This window comes from Carettochelys insculpta, chromosome 20, assembly GCF_033958435.1.
Source record: "Carettochelys insculpta isolate YL-2023 chromosome 20, ASM3395843v1, whole genome shotgun sequence".
Lineage (NCBI taxonomy): Eukaryota > Metazoa > Chordata > Testudines > Carettochelyidae > Carettochelys > Carettochelys insculpta.
The window spans coordinates 14,510,763-14,532,963 of NC_134156.1; the positions used below are offsets into that span (position 1 = coordinate 14,510,763).

Consider the following 22,201-nt stretch of genomic DNA (forward strand, 5'->3'; position numbering starts at 1 on the left):
GAAGGGGAGGGCATTGTCTAGCTGAGATTCCTGTTTGTGTTCTAAGTTCACTGTATGATGTTTCACTGAAATCACCTGTGTTGGCAATATTTGTGTAGTGAAGGAGACAATCAAAAATGATTTTTTTCCAGACTTTTCTGTCCACTTTCTTCTAACTTTACAATACGATCCTGGCTCCTGCATTATTTTCAGGGATCACATGCAATCCTGGGAGGTGGGACACTCAGTGGATGTCTGGTTGAGAACACAGTCATTGCACAGAAGCATTACAGTGTGCCACAAAGCCAAAGACCCTCCCCATCAGCAACTCTGTTTTCTGAAAAAATTTCCTGTCTTCTCTTTCTTTGTGTTTTTCAGGGTCCCTGTATTATTTTCAATAAGTCAAAAATCTTTTTTCCTGGACTTTTCTGTCCTCTTTCTTCTAAATTTGAGAATACACCCAGGGTCCCTGTATTATTTTCAGGGATCAGTATATTTTCAGGGATCAGATGCAATTATGAGATGGTCAATTGAGAATTCTGCTAGAGAAAAAAGACATTTGTGTAAACTTTTTTGCTGTCTGTGTAGATGCCCTAAGTTTCCTTCCTTTCAATGCGAAAAATGGACTTTTGCTTAGCACGGGAGGGGAATGAGGAAAATGCAATGTGGGAAGATGATGCAAAAGACCAATAAGCATACCCACAATGCTATGGGGATGAGAGAACTGCAATAGGTTCCCGCAATACACTACTGCGACAGTCGATGCTTACCAATTTGAATGCGGCAGCAATGAGTTGACTTTGTGAGGAGCACATGGGAAGTGGGGATGGTAAAATTTGAATTTATAAATTTCAGAATTACGGAATCGATAGTAATGAATTAGAATTTGTCTCATAGTGTAGACACAGCCTTAAAGTCATCTAATCTCAAAATAAATACAGCAAAGAGACAGTAGCAATGCAAACCTCTCCCAATTGTGATCTGCCTTGCCAGTATGCCTTAGCCCTAACCAGGAAAGCCCATCTGTTGGGGTGAAAGACTAGTTCAATCTCCATGCTTATTCCCAGCTATGACTACTATCTCGTGTCACTGTCTAGTCTGACAACTAGTTGTTGTGTTTTCTGTGATGTAAACAACTGCTCTTTGGAAAGTGAATCAAACTTATTCCACATGGGACAATGAGCATTTCTGTACTTACAGCCACAAGTTATTTGAGCTGGATTGGAACTGGCAATCTAAGGCTATAGAGAGACTACTGTTCAGCCCATTTTTAATCTTTAGAGCTATACAAATCCCATAACACCATATTTCTTAAATAAGTGAATATTGTTTTTTTTAATCTCTTAAATAGAAGTCTGTCAGCAATTAAAAAGCCCTCACTTGTCAGGTGAACAAGTAATTTGCATTTATTTTGATTTTACAAGGCAGATAATGTTTTAGAGACTTATCATTTAGGCTTTATTTCAGGAAATCAGTCCAGTTCATGCCAGCATATGAACATGTGCTTAACTTCCATTGAAGTCAGTAGGATTAAGCATGTACTTAAAGATAAATATGCACTTAAAAGTTTACCTGAATCAAAGCATGTGATAACATTACCATATTTCCTTCTACAACCAGCAGGTATAGGATGTTATCCTTAACCATCCATCTAAAATTCACCCAGCTTTTGATCCTGCATGTTCCAAAGACCTCTTGGAATGGGAGCTGAGGATTCTCAGTATCTTGTAGGACGATCTCAGCACCTTCCACAGCTGAGTCTTTTTAGTGGGAACTTTTTCAGATTTGTTTGACTGTCGTGTTACTCACTTCCCTCCCACACGTACACACCATAGAGAAATTCATCAAATTAACAAATTCATCTTAAACCTCTTTGTTTGTTCCATTCTCTCTTATTTTTTGTGTTTTACTTCAGCTCTGTTGCTCTGTTGGAAGGCTTTTGGTGATAGCAAAAATGACACTTGAAGTCAAAATTTATCTTTTATTTAGGGCAAAATGCTATATTTCTTTTATCACCCTGGAAGCACATTGTTCTTCTGCCTATTTATCCAGTCTAAAAAACAAATACATGTCTGTGGTGTCACCTCTCTTTTTTATTTTTATCTGTGGTGCTCATTTTAAGATATGTATTAGATGGAAATAAAAGTATGTTGCTGTGATCGTTTTGCTTTTTCTATAATACTGTGTTTTTAAATGTGTGTCAAGGGCACCCACAGCTTTGGATTCTTGTCCTTTTTTGTGAAATTTATTTACAACAAAATAAAAAGAAATAAATTTAAAAGAGTTTGGGGAAACACATTTCTCTTTGCCTTTTTCATATCTTATCAGCTTTTTAAAAAAAATCTACTTAAATTATGTTTCTTATTATAGAAATTCTGTGAGCTTGTTTTGGCATACCGTTTCCCACTCAGTAATTTAAATCTCCGTATTTCCCAGCCAACCTAGTAGTATAATTGGTATTCCTGAATGACTAAAACTACTTACTGTCAGCATGCTCAATAATGAGGCAATATACTGCTGATGTCCCATTTAGAACATTAGACATAAAGTGTTCCCTAGACTTCGACAATAAATGTCTGTTATCAGAGGTGGTGTTGCTTCTGCTGTATCTACTGTGGTCTTTTAATTTGTGTGTCTCGTTTGTTTCAGTCTTCATAATTTTTTCAATTTAGTTACAAGTAGACGACTTACCCAGCATTACTGGAGTCCTTCAGGGCAGGGGGCTAGGGATTTGGGGGATGCAGGAGTCAGGGTAGGGGCTTGGGGATAGGAGGGGTTCAGGGTAGGAGACTGAGGTTGTGGAGAATTGCAGGAGTCCGAGCTGAGGAGTGAGGAGGAGTTCAGGGACGGGCTGGGGTGTGGGAGAGTACAGGAATCAGGGTTGGAGGGTGAGGAGGGGCTCAGGGTAGGTGGGGAGGTGCAGGGGGCAGAATGGGGAATTGGGAAGTGTGAGGGAGTTAAGGGCAGTGGTGGGGTGGCTGGTGGTTTCTCCCCAGGACCAATCTGAGGTCCCGGGGGCTTCTCAGCCACTCCACTGGCTTCTCCTCAGAGCCAGCTTGGGGAAGTGGGGACCATGTAGTCCGCCCACTGGCTTCTTCTTGTGGTGGTGGCAGCCATGAAACCCATTGCCAGCTGCTCCCCAGGAGGCAGCCAGGGCAGTGGGGGACACAGGCTAAGGGTGGGCAGTCTGGGTGGGAGATAAGGTAAGTGGGCTGCAGAATCAGGCTGAGGGTGGGGGTCTGAGTGGGAAGGAGGGAAGGGAGCCAGCAGAGGAGGAGGAGTGGTGATACAAGCAGCCCCTCTTCCTGCTCTCATCAGGCAGAGCCCTTGGGCTGGATCTCCCCATGGCTTGCCTGACTGGCCTGCGAGGCTTGGGGTCCATTCCCCCCACCTACCATGGGCTTGATGCTGTGGAGGGGAGAGCCGGTTCCAGGCAAGCCATGGTCTGAATCTGTCCCATGGACCAGGGGTTTCCTACCCCTGATAAAGTAGTAACAGAGAGATAGCCGTGCTAGTCTGTATACTATCAAAACAAAAAAGCAGTCCAGTAGCACTTTAAAGACTAACAAAATAATTTATTAGGTGATGAGCTTTCGTGGGACAGACCCACTTCTTCAGACTAGAGCTGTACCAGAACAGACTCAATATTTAAGGCACAGAGAGCAAAAAATAGTAATCAGGGTTGACAGATCAGAAAAATATTATCAACGTGGGTGGGGGGGTGGAGTCAAGAAGTAGATTAAGCCAAATATGCAAAAGAGCCCCTATAATGACCTAAAAAATTCCCATCCCAGTTGAAACCACATATTAACGTGTCGAATTTGAATATAAAAGAGAGTTCAGCAGCCTCTCTTTCCAAAGTGTTGTGAAAATTCCTCTTCAGTGAGATGCAAACTTTCAGGTCGTTAACAGAATGGCCCACTCCATTAAAGTGGTGACTGACCGGTTTGTGGATCGGGAGTGTTTTTATGTCTGTTTTATGCCCATTAATTCTTTGTCTAAGAGAGTTTGAAGTCTGTCCAAGATACAAAGCATCTGGGCATTGTTGGCACATGATAGCATATGTGATGTTAGTTGAGGAACATGAGAATGTGCCCATGATTCTGTGAATAACCTGGTTAGGTCCGGTGATGGTATCTCCAGAATAGATATGTGGACAAAGTTGGCAACGGGCTTTGTTGCAAGGAAAAGTTCCAGGACTGGTGTTCCTCCGGCATAGACTGTGGTTATAGGTGAGAATCCTCATCAGGCTGGGAGGTTGTAGGGCCTTCTGGAGTGTGGCATCCTGATTAAGGATAGGTTGTAGGTCTTTAACAATGCGTTGCAGTAGTTTGAGTTGGGGGCTGTAGGTAATGACCAATGGTGTTCGGTTCTTGGCTTTGTTGGGCCTCTCTTGGAGTAGCTGGTGTCTGGGTATTCATCTGGCCTTGTTGATTTGTTTTTTTATTTCTCCTGGTGGGTAATTCAGGTTTATGAATATTTGGTAAAGATCTTGTAGTTTTCGGTCTCTGTCAGTAGGATCAGAGCAAATATGATTGTACCTAAGGGCTTGACTGTAAACAATGGATCTAGTTATGTGTGCAGGATGGAAGCTAGAAGCCTATAGGTAAGTATAGCAATCAATGGGTTTCCGGTAGAGTGTGGTACCGATCAGGCAGTCCTTGATTTGTACTGTAGTGTCCAGGAAATGTATCTCTCGCATGAAGTAGTCGAGGCATAAGTTGATGGTGGGGTGCAGATCATTAAAGTCTCTGTGGAATTCTTCTAGAGTCTCTGTACCATGGATCCAAATCATAAAGATGTTATCAGTGTATTGTAAGTGGGGAGGGGTAATAGGAGATGAGAGCTGAGGAATCATTTTTCCTGGTCTGCTATAAATATCTCAGCATATTGCGGGGCCATGAGGCCATAGCAGTTCCACTAATCTGGAGGTATAAATTTGTCCCCAAATTGGAACTAATTGTATGTGAGAACAAAGTTACAGAAGTCAAGACACCAGATTGGCTGTGGTGACATCAGGGATGGTATTCCTGATGGTTTGTAATCTGTCTTCATGTGGAATATTAGTGTACAGAGCCTCTACATCCATGGTGGAAAGGCTGGCGTTGTCAGGAACATTTCCGATGTTTTGCAATTTCCTCAGGAAGTCAGCGGTATCTTGGAGATAGCTGGGAGTGTTGGTGGCATAGGTTTGAGGAGGGAGTCCACGCAACGGATAGTCCAGTGGTAAGAGTGCCAATACCCAAAATGAAAATCTGGTGTCTGACCTCTGTAACTTTGTTCTCACCCACAATTATTTCCAATTTGGGGACAATTTATACCTCCAGAGGGCTGTGAAGAAGATAAAATGTGTTAATGATTTTGAGGCATTTTGATACAATGATGATTATGGCTGGATAAATGGATAGATTTTTAAGATACTCATCTCTGGGGTAGATCATCATAACTCTGTTAGTTTTTAGTGGAACAAAACTGATTTATAGTAACCAAAGATCTGGCCCTGTATGTATAATTCACAAATAAAAACATTATACCCACCATGGCTCAAAACAGATTATTAAGCGTCTGATTTGTCTATTTGATCAGTAAATGAATGGTAGATTCATGTTGGCTTCCATGAGCCTTGAATCAGGCCCTTAGCAATTCGCTTTGATGCAATGCAGACTTTGCTAGATCTTGATACATTTACCAGTATCCTTGAAGAGACAATCCTATATTACATACAAGCTGAGGCAAACTATGAGTGACACTTTTCAAATTCAGTATTCAGTCCTATATGGGAAAACTCAAGAGTGTAAGAACACAATGCAGACAATATTAAAACATTTGCATACAAAACCAAATTATGTAAGAGAAGATTTAATTTCACTTGATGTTCACAGAATCATAGAATACTAGGACTGGAAGGGACCTTGAAAGGTCATCAAGTCCAGCCCCCTGCCCTCATGGCAGGACCAAGTACTGTCTAGACCATGCCCGGTAGACATTTATCTAAACTGTTCTTAAATATCTCCAGAGATGGAAATTCCACAACCTCCCTAGGCAACTTATTTTAATGTTTGACCAACCTGACAGGAACATTTTCCTCATGTCCAGCCTAAACCTCCTTTGCTGCAGTTAAGCCCGTTGCTTCTTATTCTATCCTCAGAGGCCAAGAAAAACAAGTTCATAGAATCATAGAGCAATAGAGCTGGAAGAGACCTAAAAAAGCCATTGAGTCCAGCCCCTTGCTCTAAGCAGGACCAAACCCATCAGATCAGCCCTTTTAGGGCTTTGTCAAGGTGAGACTTAAACACCTCCAGGGATGGAGACTCCACTACTTCCCTGGGTAGACCATTCCAATGCTTCACCACCCTCCTAGTGAAAAAGTTTTTCCTAATGTTCAACCTGGGCCTTTCCATCCGCAGCTTGAGACCATTGTTCTGTGTTCTGCCATCCGTGACCACTGTGAACAGCCTCTCTCTAGCCTCTTTGCAGCCTCCCTTCAGTAAGTTGAAGTCTGTTATCAAGTCCCTCCTCAGTCTTCTCTTCTGCAGACTAAACAGTCCCAATTCCCTCAACCTTTCTTCATAAGTCATATGCTGTAGCGCCCTAATTATTTTGGTCACCCCCTGCTGGACCCTCTCCAGTGTATCCACATCCTTCCTATAACTGGGGGCCCAGAACTGGACACAGTACTCCAGATGCAGCCTCACCAAAGCCGAATAAAGAGGAATAATCACTTCTCTGGATCTACTGGCAACACTCCTCTTGATGCAACCTAATATGCCATTTGCTTTCTTGGCTACAACGGCACACGGTTGACTCATGTCCAGCTTCTCGTCCACTACAACTCCCAGGTCCTTTTCTGCAAAACTACTACCAAGCCAGTCGGACCCCAGCCTGTAACAATGCTTGGAATTCTTCTAGCCCAAGTGCAGGACTCTGCACTTGTCCTTATTGAACCTCATCAGATTTCTTGCAGCCCAGTCTTCCAATTTGTCTAAGTCAGTCTGGACCCTGTCCTTACCCTCTGGTGAATCTACCTCTCCTCCTAGCTTAGTGTCATCAGCAAACATGCTGAGGGTCCAATCCAACCCCTCATCCAGGTCATTGATAAATATGTTGAACAGAACAGGACCCAGAATGGAAGCTTGGGGCACTCCACTAGAAACCAGCCGCCATCCCAACATCGAGCCGTTGATCACTACCCTCTGGGCCCGACCTTCTAGCCAGCTTTCTATCCATCGTACCATCCATTTATCCAGTCCACTTTCCTTTAACTTACTGACAAGAATATTGTGGGAGACCGTATCAAAAGCTTTGCTGAAGTCCAGATAAATCACATCCATTGATTTTCCCCTATCCACAGAGCCAGTTATCTCATCGTAGAAACTAGTCAGATTGGTCAGGCATGACTTGCCCTTCATGAATCCATGCTGACTATTCCTGATCATTCTCCCCTCCTCCAAGTGCCTCAAAATGACTTCCTTGAGGAGCCCCTCCATGACTTTTCCAGGGACTGATGTAAGACTGACCGGCCTTTAGTTCCCTGGATCATTCTTCTTCCCTTTTTTTAAAGATGGGCACTACATTTGCGTTTTTCCAATCATCTGGGATCTCTCCCGATCTCCACGACTTTTCAAAGATAATGGCCAAGGGCTCATCAACAACATATGCCAACTCCCTCAGAACCCTAGGATGAATTAAGTCTGGGCCCATCGATTTATGCGCATTTAGCTTTTTTAGATAGCTCCTAACCTGTTCTTTCTCCACCAAAGGCTGTCCACCTTCATCCCACAATGCATCACTTACCGCATTAGTCCAGGAGCTGTCCTTGTCCGTGAAGACAGAAGCAAAAGAAATCATTAAGTACTTCAGCTTTCCCTACATCATCTGTCAGTGGGTTACCTCCCTCTTCCAGTAGGGGCCCCACACCCTCTCTAATCACCTTCTTCTTGGTAACATGCCTGTAGAAACTTTTCTTGTTATCCTTCACATTCCTCGCGAGTAGCAATTCCAGTTGTGCTTTCGCCTTCCTGATAACTGCCCTACATTGTCGAGATATATGTTTATACCCCTCCCTAGACATCTGTCCCAGTTTCCACTTTTTGTAAGCTCCCTTTCTGTGCCTAAGTTTTCCAAGGATTTCCCCATTAAGCCAGTCTGGTCTCCTACCGTATTTACTTCCCTTTCTGCGCATCGGGACAGTTTCTTTCTGCGCCTTCAATAGGGCTTCCTTAAAATACTGCCAGTTTTCCTGGACACTTTTTCCCTTTATGGTAGCATCCCAGGGGATTCTGCCCATCAGGTTCCTGAAGGAGTCAAAGTCTGCTTTTCTGAAGTCCAAGGTGTGTAATTTGCTGCTCTCTTTCCTTCCTTTGGTCAGGATCCTGAAGTCTACCATCTCATGATCACTGCTTCCCAGGTTGTCCCCCACCTCTACCTTCCCTATTAGTTCCTCCCTGTTTGTAAGCAGCAGGTCGAGCTACGCACAACCTCTGGTTGGGTCCTTCCGCACTTGTGCCAAGAAGTGATTCCCAACATTCTTCAGAAATTTCCTGGACTGCTTGTGTACCGCCGTATTGGTCTCCCAACAGATGTCAGCGTAATTGAAGTCCCTCACAATAACAAGAGCCCGCGATCCGGAAACTTCTTTCAGTTGTCTAAAAAAAGCCTCATCTACCTCATCATCCTGATTTGGTGGCCTGTAGCAGACACCAACCACCACATCTCCAGTGCTGCCTACACCACTAAGCTTGACCCATAGATTCTCAACAGGCTTTTCTCCCTCTATGTACTGGAGTTCCAAGCAATCATAGTGCTCTCTTATATACGGTGCAGCCCTTCCTCCTTTTCTCCCTTGCCTGTTCTTCCTGAACAGTTTATACCCTTTAATGGCAGCGCTCCAGTCATGCGAGTCATCCCACCAAGTCTCCGTTATTCCAATCAAGTCATAGTTCTGGGACTGAGCCAGGGCTTCTAATTCCTCCTGCTTGTTACCCAGGCTTCTGGCATTGGTGTACAAACACCTTAGATAACCAGTCGATCTCCCCGCCCTCACTACTTGAACCAAGGGTCCACTTTTGTTGTACATTCCTCTTTGCATTTCTTCCCGACCTCCAAGTTCCTTTCCACCCACAGGGTTTTGGTCACCGTCCCCCAGCAATCCTAATTTAAAGCTGTCCTCAGTAAGTTTGCAAGCCTTCTTGCGAAAATGCTCCTTCCTCTCTTGGTTAGGTGGACCCCATCTCTTCCCAATAATCCTTGTGCCCAGAACAGCATCCCATGATCAAAGAATCCAAAGCCCTCTCTCCAACACCACCTGCGTAACCATGCATTTACTTCCTCAATTCAGCGGTCCCTACCTAGCCCTTTTCCTTTGACAGGAAGGATGGATGAGAACACCACTTGCGCTCCAAATTCTTTGACCCTTCTGCCCAGTGCCACATAATCCACAGTAACCCGCTCAAGGTCATTCTTGGTTGTATTGTTAGTTCCCACATGCAGAAATAGGAAGGGGTAGTATTCCGAACGCTTGAGCAGTTTTGTAAGTCTCTCAGTCACATCCTGAATTTGAGCTCCTGATAAACAGCACACCTCATGAGATTGCAGGTCTGGTCAGCATATGGATCATTCAGTCCCTCTTAGGAGGGAGTCCCCTACCACCACCACCCGTCTTTTTCTTCTGGGGGTGGTGGTCATTGAACCCCTACCCCTAGGACTACACATCCCTTGTCCTGCAGTAGAAGCGGTTCTCTTGTGATTTTCTTCCTGTGAGGCTCCTTCCAAAGCATTCACCACCACAGAACCAGTGGAGAGTGCCTGGAAGCAATTACTTATCTCTGTATCAACGGGGAGTCATGTACCAGCCTTCTTTTTCTTCTAGAAGTTACATGCTGCCAGTTCTGCGCTTCATCCCTGACCACCCTCCCTGGTTCTTTTGCCTGCTGTGCTTGCAAGATTAAACGCTCCCTTCTGTCAAGGAAATCTTCATCCTCCCTGATTGAGTGTAGGGTCAACACTTGAGCCTCCAGTCCTCTAATTTGTTCTTCTAAAATGGAGACCAGCTTGAACTTGGTGCAGACAAAATTCCTTCTTTCATCAGGGAGGAAGACAAACATGGCACATCCCGAGCAGGTAACAGCAGCAGACCTGTCACTATCCATGCCTGCCATCCTAGAACATTGATTTAAAAGAAAGGCAAGGGTCCCTGGCCCCTTCCACTCCCTTCCAAACTCCCTCTCTAAACTCCCTGTTTGCAGTCCCCTGTTTGCGAGCTCACCTGGTCACTTGGACACTGTTTTATAACGCCCTGAACTGCCTCAAAGCCCCTCCCCTTACTGAGGCTCAGCCAATAGCAGAGGCTTCTAGATAACAAGCTTATTTAGAAGCCAACAGATTCCAACTGCCAGTCCCAGTCCACCCTCTGTGGGGGGAGGGGGGACACTCAGGGGAAAAAAAAACAAAAACCACCAACAACCACACACCACGGAGCAGAAGAACACCACAGCCACAACCAGAAAGCCCCAAACACAACACACACCCAGACAGCCTCCTACTTAAGAATCCTGTGTTTGCTGCTCTTTTACCTGCCTGGAGAACTTCCTCTCTAACTCCCTGTTTACCAAGTTTTCTCCCTCCTCCTAATGACACCCTTTTAGATACCTGAAAACCACTATCATATTGCCCCTCAATCTTCTCTTTTTCGAAACTTAACAAGCCTATGACCTTCATAGGTCGTGTTCTGTAGACGTTTGATCATTCTTGTTGCTCTTTTCTGGACCCTTTCCAATTTCTCCACAGCTGTGTCTACATTACCACCTTCCTTCAAAGGAAGGATGGTAATGAGGCTGTTTGGAGTTTACTAATGAAGTGCTTGTAATGTTTACTAATGAATTTTTGGGGAGTAAGGGTACTTCGAAGATGCCCCGGCACTTTGAAGTGCCGGCGGGAGCGCAGCAGCTAGACTCACGCTGGTACTTCGAAGTTTAAAACTTTGGAGTTGCTGGGGGGAGGAATTTGTTTAATGAAGTGCTGCCTATGCATGGCAGCACTTCATTAGTAAACTCTGAACAGCCTCATTACCATCCTTTCTTCGAAGGAAGGTGGTAAGGTAGACACAGCCTACATCTTTCTGGATGTGCGGTGCCCAGAAGTGGACACAATACTCCAACTGAGGCCTAACCAGTGCAGAATAGAGTAGAACAACTTCTTGTGTCTTGCTCGCAACATACCTGTTAATGCATCCCAGAATCACGTTTGATTTTTTTTGCAACAGCATCACACTGTTTACTCATATTTAGCTTGTGGTCCACTATAACCCCTAAAATCTATTTAACTCAGATCTCTACATGGCCCCCAGAGGGAGTGAGCTTACAACCCTGGGTTTAGCAGGACAATGCTCAAACCACTGAGCTATCCCTTCTCCCATTACATACAAAAAAAAGTACAAAAGTAGTTCTGCAACAGCTGCTATGGGATGGACAAATGCCTCCAGTTGAGGAGTTTTTAGATGTTTGATGATAGAAAAGGACAATTTTCAATCTACATATACAAATGCTTAATATTTATGATAAAATGTTGAGTTATTTATATTATTGGTACAAGAATATTTGGAAGAGATATGGCAGACTATCGAAAATACATTCACCTTATCTTTGATTTTTACACTACAAAATCTTTAAAGGATTTTATTTGATATTAGAGTGCCTACAGAAAAAAACGGTTTTGCTAAGCATAGGAAATGCTGGAAATGCCACAAATTACAGGAACAACGAAGGGTCCTGTGGCACCTTATAGACTAACAGAAAAGTTTAGAGCATGAGCTTTCGTGAGTTAACTCACTTCTTCAGATGCTGGTCCTGGAAATCTGCAAGGCCAGGTATAAATAGGCCAGAGCAAGGCTGGGGATAAGGAGGTTAGCTCAGTCAGGCAGGCTGAGTTGTATTGTCATCAGTAGATCTGGAGGTGTGAACTCCAAGAGCGGGGAAGCTGCTTTTGTATTTAGCCAGCCATTCACAGTCTTTGTTTAATCCTGAGCTGAGGGTATTGAATTTGCAGATGAATTGTAGCTCAGTAATTTCTGTTTGGAGTCTGTTCTTGAAATTTCTTTGCTGCAGGATAGCTACTTTTAAATCCGCTACTGTGTGTCCTGGGAGATTGAAGTGCTCTCCTATGGGTTTTTGTATATTGCCATTTCTGATGTCTGATTTGTGTGCATTTATTCTTTGAAGTTACAGGAAGTATTGGTGCAATATATTCAAAGTGCTCTTCACAGTTCTGAATGTAAAGATTTGTTTCTCTGTACAAATCTTTTCACTGGAATTGGTAGAAAAACTGTTTCTCTGTGATAAGGAAGAAAACGGATACTTAACATCTTTGTTAGTGGCAAAACATCTAATTCTCTGGAAATGGTAAGCTAACACACCTCGGCCGTGTCTACACTAGCCCCAAACTTCGAAATGGCCGAAGTTTACTAATGAAGCGCTGAAATACATATTCAGCGCCTCATTAGCATGCAGGTGGCCGTGGCATGTCAAAATTGATGCGGCTCGCCGCTGCGTGGCTCATCCGAACGGGGCTCCTTTTCAAAAGGACCCCGCCTACTTCGAAGTCCCCTTATTCCTATGAGCAGATGGGAATAAGGGGACTTCGAAGTAGGCGGGGTCCTTTTGAAAAGGATCCCCGTTGGGATGAGCTGTGCAGCGGCGAGCCGCATCAATTTCGAAGTGCCGCGGCCGCCCGCATGATAATGAGGCGCTGAATATGTATTTCAGCACTTCATTAGTAAACTTCGAAATGGCCATTTACGTGGCCATTTCAAAGTATGGGGCTAGTGTAGACACGGCCCTCCAGAATATTCAGAATGGTTGAAAACATGGTCAAAGTTTTAATGGAAAAGTAACTACATATATTGTACAATAGTGGCAAATGCAGTACAGTTTGAAGCATATTTATGTTGTTTTCTTGAAAAAATAAATAGAGTTTTAGAGAACTGTCTGCAAATCAATGCAATAAATTTCATTGTGTTTTTTAAAAATGGTCCTACGCCTCTCAGAGGTTGCCAAAGCTGTATAAAGGTTTGTCTGTACTTCCATATATAAAATCGTATTATATTGTAAATATATAGATATTAAGTAAATGTGTGCATAATTCTCAACAACTGTTGTGGAAAGATAATAAATGAACTGTACAGTTGCCAGACAATCTAAAAAATTAATCTCCAAATTAGTGATATAATAGCTTTCAGCCAATTTGAAATTTTATGAGAAGAGGTGGGCTGTTGGCAGGGAAGGTTGACAAATAAAAAAAGAAATACAGCTGCCACTACATAACGCCTTGATTGAAACATAAATAGTAGTGTTTCCATCTTTTAACGGCATTTATAAATGCACATTACCACTCGTGCTTTGGTTTCCAAATGGGCAGGAAACATGGTAGAGCAGCGCTGCTCCCTTACCATCCCAATTGTTTTCTCAGTGCTGTGTGTGAATTATTTGCCGTGCCTCATTCATTGCTACCATATAAAGAAGCAATAAACCTGAATCGCTCCGCTCTAGGTCCAGCTGGGGTTCCAGTGGGAAGAGCGCCCTACCTCTCCTGTAAGGGGGTCCAGGATCAGAACTGACTGTCTTCTCCTCCTAGTGTGGGTCCACTGCATGGGACAGGACAAACAGTACCCACCCATCCTGTCAAGCATGGCTTCTGCAGGGGCCTTCAGAATGGACATCATGGCAGGGTCAGCACCTGCAGAGTGCAGAGCTGCTTCTCCACCTGGCACATCTTTTGTGCTGCACTCCAACTGCTCTGAATCTACCCAGCCTCTCTTCTGCCATGGTACCCAGCTCTCCCTGCACTGTGATCTGATTGCGCAGTCACCTCCCCATTTCCTGGTGCCTCACCTCTCTCCTTGTTGCCAGCAATGGAGAATCTTTGCCCTTTCTGGGTGTTCCAGAGGGCAGTGGACTTCACATAAGAGCCCACTAGGAAGCCAAATGGGCACTGCCAGCCAAGGGTGGCCCCCACCCCAAAGGCTTCACTGCTCGAGATGCAAGAGCTCAGCTTGTGCCTGTTTAGCAGCAGTGTTGCCCCTGCCACACAGTGGGCAGGCTCAGGGTGCTGCTAGCCTTGCATGAGGGCATAGCAGGGCAGGGCGCTGAAGCATGTGGGCAAAATGGCTGCAGCCCCAGAACTGAAAGAGCACACTTTGGCTAGTGTGAGCCTCCTGTTGCCCACACCAGGACTAGTAACTGATGCAGCAAGCCCAGCCATACCAGGGCAATGAAATGACTGGTGGGCCCACTCAGTAATCCTTAGCGGGCCACATTTTGGGGCTACCTGTAGGAGTATAACTTCTCTAGAGATTAAGATTTGGTCTGGTCCCATTCCGGTTGTCATTTATTTGTAATCCTTTTGTGTTGATTATTGTAGCTAGAACATACTATCTGTCCATATTCCATGGATATTATTTTGTTGCCACATAACTAATTAGTCACTATTTCTATTAACAGGAAGAATTGGCTGAATCTGTAGGTCTACGAAAACAGTTGAATGAGGAGCTACAAACGGTGAAACAAGTATGTTGCTGGACAGAGGGGTCAATGTGATTTTGAAGGGTGTCTGTGTTTGTTTACACACACACACACACACAAAGTGATTTACCTGGAGTTGCTCAGGTCCTGTGGGGGAGGGGTGCATGTCCCCCAGCTGAAGCAAGTCCAGATTTGTCTGCCTCTGGTGTGCTCCATTCAGAGTGAGGAGTGTAGCAAGCTGTACTTTACCTTCACTCCCTCACAAAGAAGAACAGACAGTAATATTCTCATCCAAATGGGAAGAGGTGGGGAGCTTCAGAACCCGCCCCCCCCCCCCGCCTTCCTAAAGGGCACTATGAAAGGCAGGGTGAGAGGCTTGGGGCTGGGGCAGTCCTAAGGGGGTGGGAGCACACCCCAAGCCTGCTGCTTTTACTTACTTGGTGATTCTGTCCCTTTTCTGTATGGTTTTATGCATCCCCATACAAATTGTGGGGAGGAGGGAGCTTCTTCCCCCTGCCCACTCCCAAACTCCACCTTCATTAAAGGCCACTGGAAGGGAGGGAAGCTTAGGGCAGTCCCAGACCAGGGAGAAGGGTGTCACCCCCAGCCAGCCCCTTTCACCTGCCTGATGATTCTTTTTCTTTTCTGTGTAGTTTTATGAGAAGCAATCCCATTCTGGGCACAGGGAGATAGATACACACACATGCAAACATACAGATTCTCTGAAATATATGGTAGATAGCTGTCCCTTTCTTGACTGCTTCTCTCTGCTGCCCCAATAGCGTTATAGCTGTCCCAGTCCCCATCTCTGGCTCCTTGCTGCCCTCCTGAGGTCATTATACAGTATAACTATCTCTGTTAGCAGAACCCTCCCTTTCCATTTTATGAGAAACCATTGAATTCCAGGCACATCCAATTGTCGTGGCCAGACCAAATCCTTACCTCGACTCAAGTTATAAGAGGAAACTGCATACTGAATTTGGTGAGCCTGGCTTTTACCATTTAGGAGTAGTTCTTGAACAGACAGACAGACTGACAGACAAATATTCTCCAATATATAGTAGACCTCTAAGTGTCCTTTTTTTGGGTGGAATTTATTGAGTGCTTGATGGTTCTCCTCTCTGCTACACTGTTTCATTTAACTGGAGTTACACTAGTATAAAACTGATACGATTGAGGCTATGTCTACACTTCATCATGAAGTTGATATTAAGTCAGCTCGATTTTACAATGTCACTGTCTTCACTGTGAACACCATTAGGTCAATTTTAGGGAGCACTAAGATCGACATTATTACATCTACAAAATGAGTGGGCATAGCGCCAAGTTCAAATTTAAAAGGTTGGATTAATGCTAATGTGGAAATAGCAATTATTTACATCAACTTTATTGACCTCCAGAGATGTCCTGTATGTATCCCACAATGCCCTATTGTTGTCCGATCTGGTTGCTTCCATCTCCACTCGTCTTCAGGTGTACGGGAAGTATGTCAGAGGAAGCCTGTGAATTTGAGTTTGTCACCAGGAAGCCTGGGAAATATGTGGCACTCAGAAGCATGAATTTCTTTCTAGCCCCACATCGGTAGCCATCTCTTGCCATCATGACTAGTAAGGTTTCTGATCTGAGTTCTCAGGGTCACAAGAGAGCTCCAGCCTAATCCCATAACATGATCATGAATCTCCTTGCTGTTTGGGGAGAGGAGTCAGTTGTGGGCAGACTTTGAGTCTGCAAGAAAATGTGGACATTTAGGAAAAGATTTTGCATGGGATGATCAACAGAGGTTACTCCCAGGCTGCTTAGCAATGCTGGGTGAAGGTGAAAGATCTCTGGCAGGCTTATCATAAAGTCTGGGAAGCCAACGGGTGATTCGGATCATCTCCCAAGACATGCTGGAATTATAAACATCTGGACATCATTCTTGGGAGGCACCCAACCACGTTGCCGATCTTAATTGGGACACTTCAGGAGTCCCTTCTGTAGAGTCCAGAGGAAGCTGAGCCTGGTGGGTGAGCAGGAGGAAGAGGCCAGTGCAGAGGAGGATGGTGGCAACTAGCATGGGCCCAAGGAAGCTGATCCTGCCAGCCAGAAGCTCTTCACCCTCAGCCTCAATGGTCCCCTCTACACCGACACTGGAACCACCAGGGCCCAGCTGTTCTGGTGAGTAGTTTTTTTCCAGAATGCTACAAGCAGGTTGCATCTGGGTTTAGGCATAGGTTTTCTATGGCTCTATGTCCCTTACAACAGCCTGTTAATATTTCTGTGAATGGAGCGCTTATCCATTTTGGAGATCTCCACGAAGGTCCATGCAGGCACTCTTGTATTTTTTCCATGAGGTTTTTGTGCAGGCCTGACTTACTGTGGCTTCTCCGATAGCACACCTTGCCATGCTAGGCAACCAGATGGCTATTTGGTATCATGTCGCTGCACAACATTGTGGCAAATTTTCTACGCTTGTGCTCACATAGGATGAACATCTCTTCTTTTCACTATCTGTTGTTCTTAGGAGGGTGATGTCTTCTTTAGCAACCTAAAGAGACACTGGAATTTAGAATTAGATATTTTTGCAGTGCTCCCCACCCATTTAAATTTCCCAGGACTGCATTACCACACCACATAGCTGGCAGGTGCTCCATCTCCCCCCAGCCCTGTGCTGCTGGCAGGCTCTCCTGGATTCCTCCCCTCCCATCACAGTGCTGGCTTGATAGGGAGTTACTGGGAAACCTTTTTCCCCCACCATGCAGATGGAGAACTTTCTCCCCAATTTTCTTTGTACTTTACAGGGATCCCTCTCCACCCAGCTGGCCATTGGCTGGAATCAAACTCTTCCTCACCACGTGGGTGCTGGAGCTCTCTGTACCCTGCTCCTGGTCACCGGCATGTCCAGTGTGGGTTTTCCCTACTTTAAATGGCCTTTTCCCTTCAGAGTATTGTTCTGGGGACCACTGAGAAAACTTTTCCCCTTCTCCTGGATACTGGCCAGCTTCCTCTGTTTTAAACACCACGCTAACCTCCCCACTATCCCTTCCTGCATCTCGTTAAGTGGGCAGTACCTTACTATGTCCTCAATGAAATGGTCTAGTTAAGTGATAGCTTGTGCGATTTAGAGTTTGCTTCCTTGTCATCTGTAAGAAGCCAAAAGTGGCCTTGGAAAAAGAAAGTTTCCCTGATTGTAAAGACAGGGACCTGTTCATTCTGTGGGTAAGCACTTTGTGTGAATTGTATCTCAATTTTGACTTTCACTTTTCAGCAGGCATCCTCAGTGTGGTAGATGGGACAAAGAAGCTCAAGAGGTCCAAGCAGGACCTTATACTGCAGCACCTGGAGCGGGCTGACAGAACAGCCTCTGCCACCCAGAGGGCCACAGAAGAATGGCAGCAAAGGGATTCAGAGAGAGGAATCTGCGCAGCTAAGAGAGGACATGGTGCAGCTTCTGATGGCTGTGAGAGAGCAAACTGAGGTCCTATGTTCCATGCTAGAGCTGCAGAGGGACTATTTACTCAACACTCATTTTACAGACTCCACTCCCTGCTGCCCAGGCTTTCCTCAGTATAGGTTGCCCACACCCCTTGTCATGGTCCCCAGATGCAGGGAGGGAGGGCAAGTACAGTCTGCTGCTCCACCCTCAAGATCCACTGCAAAAGGTTATTCTACCACCCTTGACATCCCTTCTTTTCCCTGCCAGTTAACCCTCTACTTCCCACCCAATAAAAGTATTCTTTTTATGACAGCTACAGTCTGATTTATTGGTTCACATGTGTGGTGAGGTGCAAAAATCACCGTTGGAAGTGCAACATAGGGGCCCGGATGGGGGTGGAGGGGGCTGATAGCACAGCTGCCGCTATGCAAAGGTCCACAATAGACTTGTGGTAAAATGCAAACATTCTTTTTGTTAAACTAACCCTTCCTGCACATCTGTTCTTTTTCCTGTGTCTTTATCCTCTATCCTGCAAAAAAAGTATTCTTGATGTGAAAGCCACAATCTGATTTATTGGTTCACATGCAGTGGGGTGCACAAATAATTGCGGTGAGTGGGGGGTGGCATCACAACAGTCAAATAACAGCAGAATCATGTGGCTGCCCAATCATTCATGAAACTATTTTTCAAAGCCTCCCTGATTACCACTGCCTCTGTATTCACATTGGCAAATGCCCTTGTGGGCGTCTGCGAATGAGCCCTACTCATGGCATCTGCCTCTGCACTCCACGCTGTCGTGAAATTCTCCCACCTGATTCACAAAGGTTATGCAAAACACAGCACAGTGCCACCATGCTGGGGACATTACTTTTGGAAAGGTCCAAACAGGTCAAAAGACACCTTTTAAGTGGCCAAAGGCACATTCCACCATCATTCTGCACTTGCTGAGTCTGTAGTTGAAGCACTCCTTGCTGTGGTCCAGGGTGCCTGTGTGTGGCTTCATGAGGCAAGGGAGCAGAGGGTAAGCAGGTTCGCCCAGTATTACTATAGGCATCTCCACCTCACCAATCTTTATTTTTCCATTCTGGGGAAAAAAGTCCTATCCACAAGCTTTCTGAACAGACCAGAATTTCTGAAGATGTGCGTATTGTGAAACTTTCCCGACCATCCCACATTGATGTCAGTGAAATGACCTTTGTGATTTACCAATGCCTGCAATGCCATCGAAAAGTATCCCTTGCAGTTTATATACTCAGAGACCAGGTGGTCCGGGGCCATGATGGGGATGTGTGTGCCATCTGTTGCCCCTCCGCAGTTAGGAAACCTGATGGCAGCAAAGCTATTGACTATATGCTAAATATCTACCAGGGTCACAGTGTTCCTCATGTGATGCTGATAGTTTGCACTGGCTACCTGAATCACCATGGTCCCCACTGTAGATCTGCCAACCCGAAATTGATTTGCCACTGACAGGTAATTGTTGAGTGTTGCAAACTTCCATAGAGCGATTGCAACTCGCTTGTGAATAGTAAAGCAGGTCTCATTCTTGTATTGCTGCATTTCAGGGCAAGGGTCAGCAAATCACAAAGTTCCATGAAAGTTGACTTGCACATGCAGAAGTTCTTCTTCGGGTGACTGCTCATGTGCATTCCAAGTTGGGTGTGCACTGGCCAGAGGGTCGGTGTGGTGCCCCTAGAGTGACACTGATATGGCGACCAATATATGCACCCCCGCTCAGTTCCTTCTCGCCACTCTTCCAGTTGTTTGAGCTCTTGCTTTTCTCTTCTCAACTTATTAGCTAGTAGCCTGTTTCTAACGTAACTAGTTCTTAAATACCTGTAAACAGTTTTGGTGTTAGATAGTTAGCCTTTGTATCTTAACTAATAGCTGAGGCAGGGCTTTCTGTCCCCCTTGGCGCCTCGGTGCTGGGGAATGCCTCACTCCCCAGGCATTAAGACTTGTTCCAAATGTGGTAAATGTATGCCCAGGACCAACCCCCATTCGGCATGTCTAATTTGCTTGGGGGGAGAACACTTGTGCGACTGTTTCTCAATTTGTAAGGCCTTTAAGCCCAGAACTTTGAAAGATAGGTCCCAACTCCTTAAAGTCCTGCTAATGGAGGTGGCTCTTAAGCCACAGGAGTCCCCAGTGGGAATGGAGAGTGGAGCCTCCTCGGTGCAGAGTGCACCAGCACCATCTACCACAGTACCATCTAATGACTCCCAGCACTGGGAGCAGGCACAGGCACCATCGCCTTCTTGGCACCATAGGAGTCAATTTCCAGTGCCGAAGAAGAGGAGGAGGAGGCACAATAGACATTGGTCTCCGACATCCAAGCATGGCTGCCACAAGTACAAGGGTCTGGCGCACTCTGCCGAAGGGCAGGAGGCATGTATGTTGAAGCTGATGTGAAGTGAGAGCCTGCAGGTACTGGACTTGCCCTCAACAGCGGAGGTGTTTCGAGTGGCACAAAGCCTTCGACAAATGATGGTGCTGGGTCCTTCTCTGTCTATGGAGGACTGGTGCTGTAGCATTGACGCTGAGTGGACGTCACACTGGTGCCAGCCCCCAAACTCATGTTGACACTGGCACCAACACCATATTTGGTGCCAAGCACTCCAGTGCTGGCTCATCAGGGAGCAAAGGAAGCAAAGTTGAGGTTGTTCCCATCTCAGTCAGTAGAGTTCGTAGGAGCACAACTGGATGCCAGGTGGTGTAGGGCATTCCTGCTGGATGACAGGTTCAGAACAATTAGGGCACTCATCCGAGACATCCTGGTAGTTCCCACAATGAAGGCCAGGTGCTGTCTGCATCTGTTGAGTCACATAGCAAAGTGCACCTTCATGGTACAGCACACCAGGTTTAGAATGCACCCTCTGCAGCTATGGCTGTCATTGATGTACTGTCCCATAAGAGACAGTTTAGAGTTGGTGGTTTCAGTGCCACCACGGACTCTGTCGACCCTGCACTGGTGGTTGGATGAGTGCGTTGTCCTCGCAAGAGTCCCCTTTGCCCCTCAGCAGCCCTCCCTTTCCCTGGTAATGGATGCTTCAGACCGGGGGTGGGGAGCTGTCAGCTGATGGAATGGCCAATCAGGATAGCGCTTAGTGCCAGAAGGAGTTCCTTTTCCATCTGAGTCTTTAACTGCTAGGACAGACTGTCCCTTCGCAGCGGGCAGCCAGGGTGGCTGATGGATGCCCCAGGAGTTTGCCCCTTGGCAGGCAGCCAAACTCAACACCCAGTTTCCAGCACACTAGCACTACCAACCCTAAGGGGTTAATTAACCAAAAGGCGGCTAGGGTTCTTTGGTTGTATATGGCTCAGTGCAATCACTGGAGGAGTCAGGCTTAGTGTAGTGGTTACTATGATTTAGTACAGTGAAAAGTTTAGCATGTAAGAGATGTAAACTTACAGGTAATTTAGATTATTAAACTTAACTTTAGTTACCGCAATACAAACTTAACTTTGGTTACAACACTGACTTGATTATAACAACTGGTTACAACAACGACTTGAATATAACAACATTAATTCAATACACCTAGCATATTAAATGAGCGCAAAGAATACCTAGCAGGTATAATTCTCACCCCTGCATCGTCTGACTCTGGCGTCACCAGCGTCTGTCACTCAATCCCTCAGGAAGAAGAGTACGAGGAGGGCGTCCCCTTACCTCAGGAGGCAAAGGCCCGTCCTGACCAGCAGGTTAGGCAATTGCAGCTCAGCTTGTGTCTGCTGCCTGGCCCTGCTTTATACCCCTCTGGTTATGTACACCCTTCCCTATCTGAAAACACCAATTGTGCTGGTACATCTCAGTGACGCCAGTCTTAAAAGGCAGTTACTAGTTAATTTACACTTGTTAAGTGAAGATAGCCGAATGTTAGCCGACTCATTAAGACAAAACATTTTTTTCACATGGGCGTAGGATTCCTCTCCTGGAACAGTATGTGGGCATATCACTTATCAGTGCTGTTCAAGGGTAGCCCAAGGCCCCCCGGTTCCAGGAACAGCCTGCTTGTCCCCCTTTTCTCTTTTCTTGTGCTTCTCATGGTTTCAATGCCTTAGCACATCTGTGCCTTTAAGTAGTTACAGTGAAGGAGAAAAGAAGTGGGGGGGCGGGCGTTGTCGGGCTAGAGGAGCACACCTGGGGCAGCTAAGAACCCAGGCTCTTTGGATCTTTGGCTCCACATAAACATGAGGTAGCTCAGGGCCATCAGGCTAGCGCGAGCGGTATTCAAGGCCACCCTGGCAGGGCATTTCATGTCAGTTAGCACAGACAGCATGACAGCAATGT

The 22,201-nt window shown here is 45.6% G+C and overlaps 1 protein-coding gene across 2 annotated transcripts in view; it reads left to right on the forward strand.

Moving 5' to 3' along the window:
* STXBP4 (syntaxin binding protein 4) overlaps positions 1-22,201 on the forward strand; it is a 278,419-nt gene that overhangs the window by 87,722 nt on the left and 168,496 nt on the right. For both annotated transcript variants that reach the window (XM_075014469.1, XM_075014468.1), the window contains one exon: positions 14,472-14,537. In XM_075014469.1, coding sequence (XP_074870570.1) covers positions 14,472-14,537 — 66 coding nt within the window. The remainder of the gene's footprint in view (positions 1-14,471; positions 14,538-22,201) is intronic.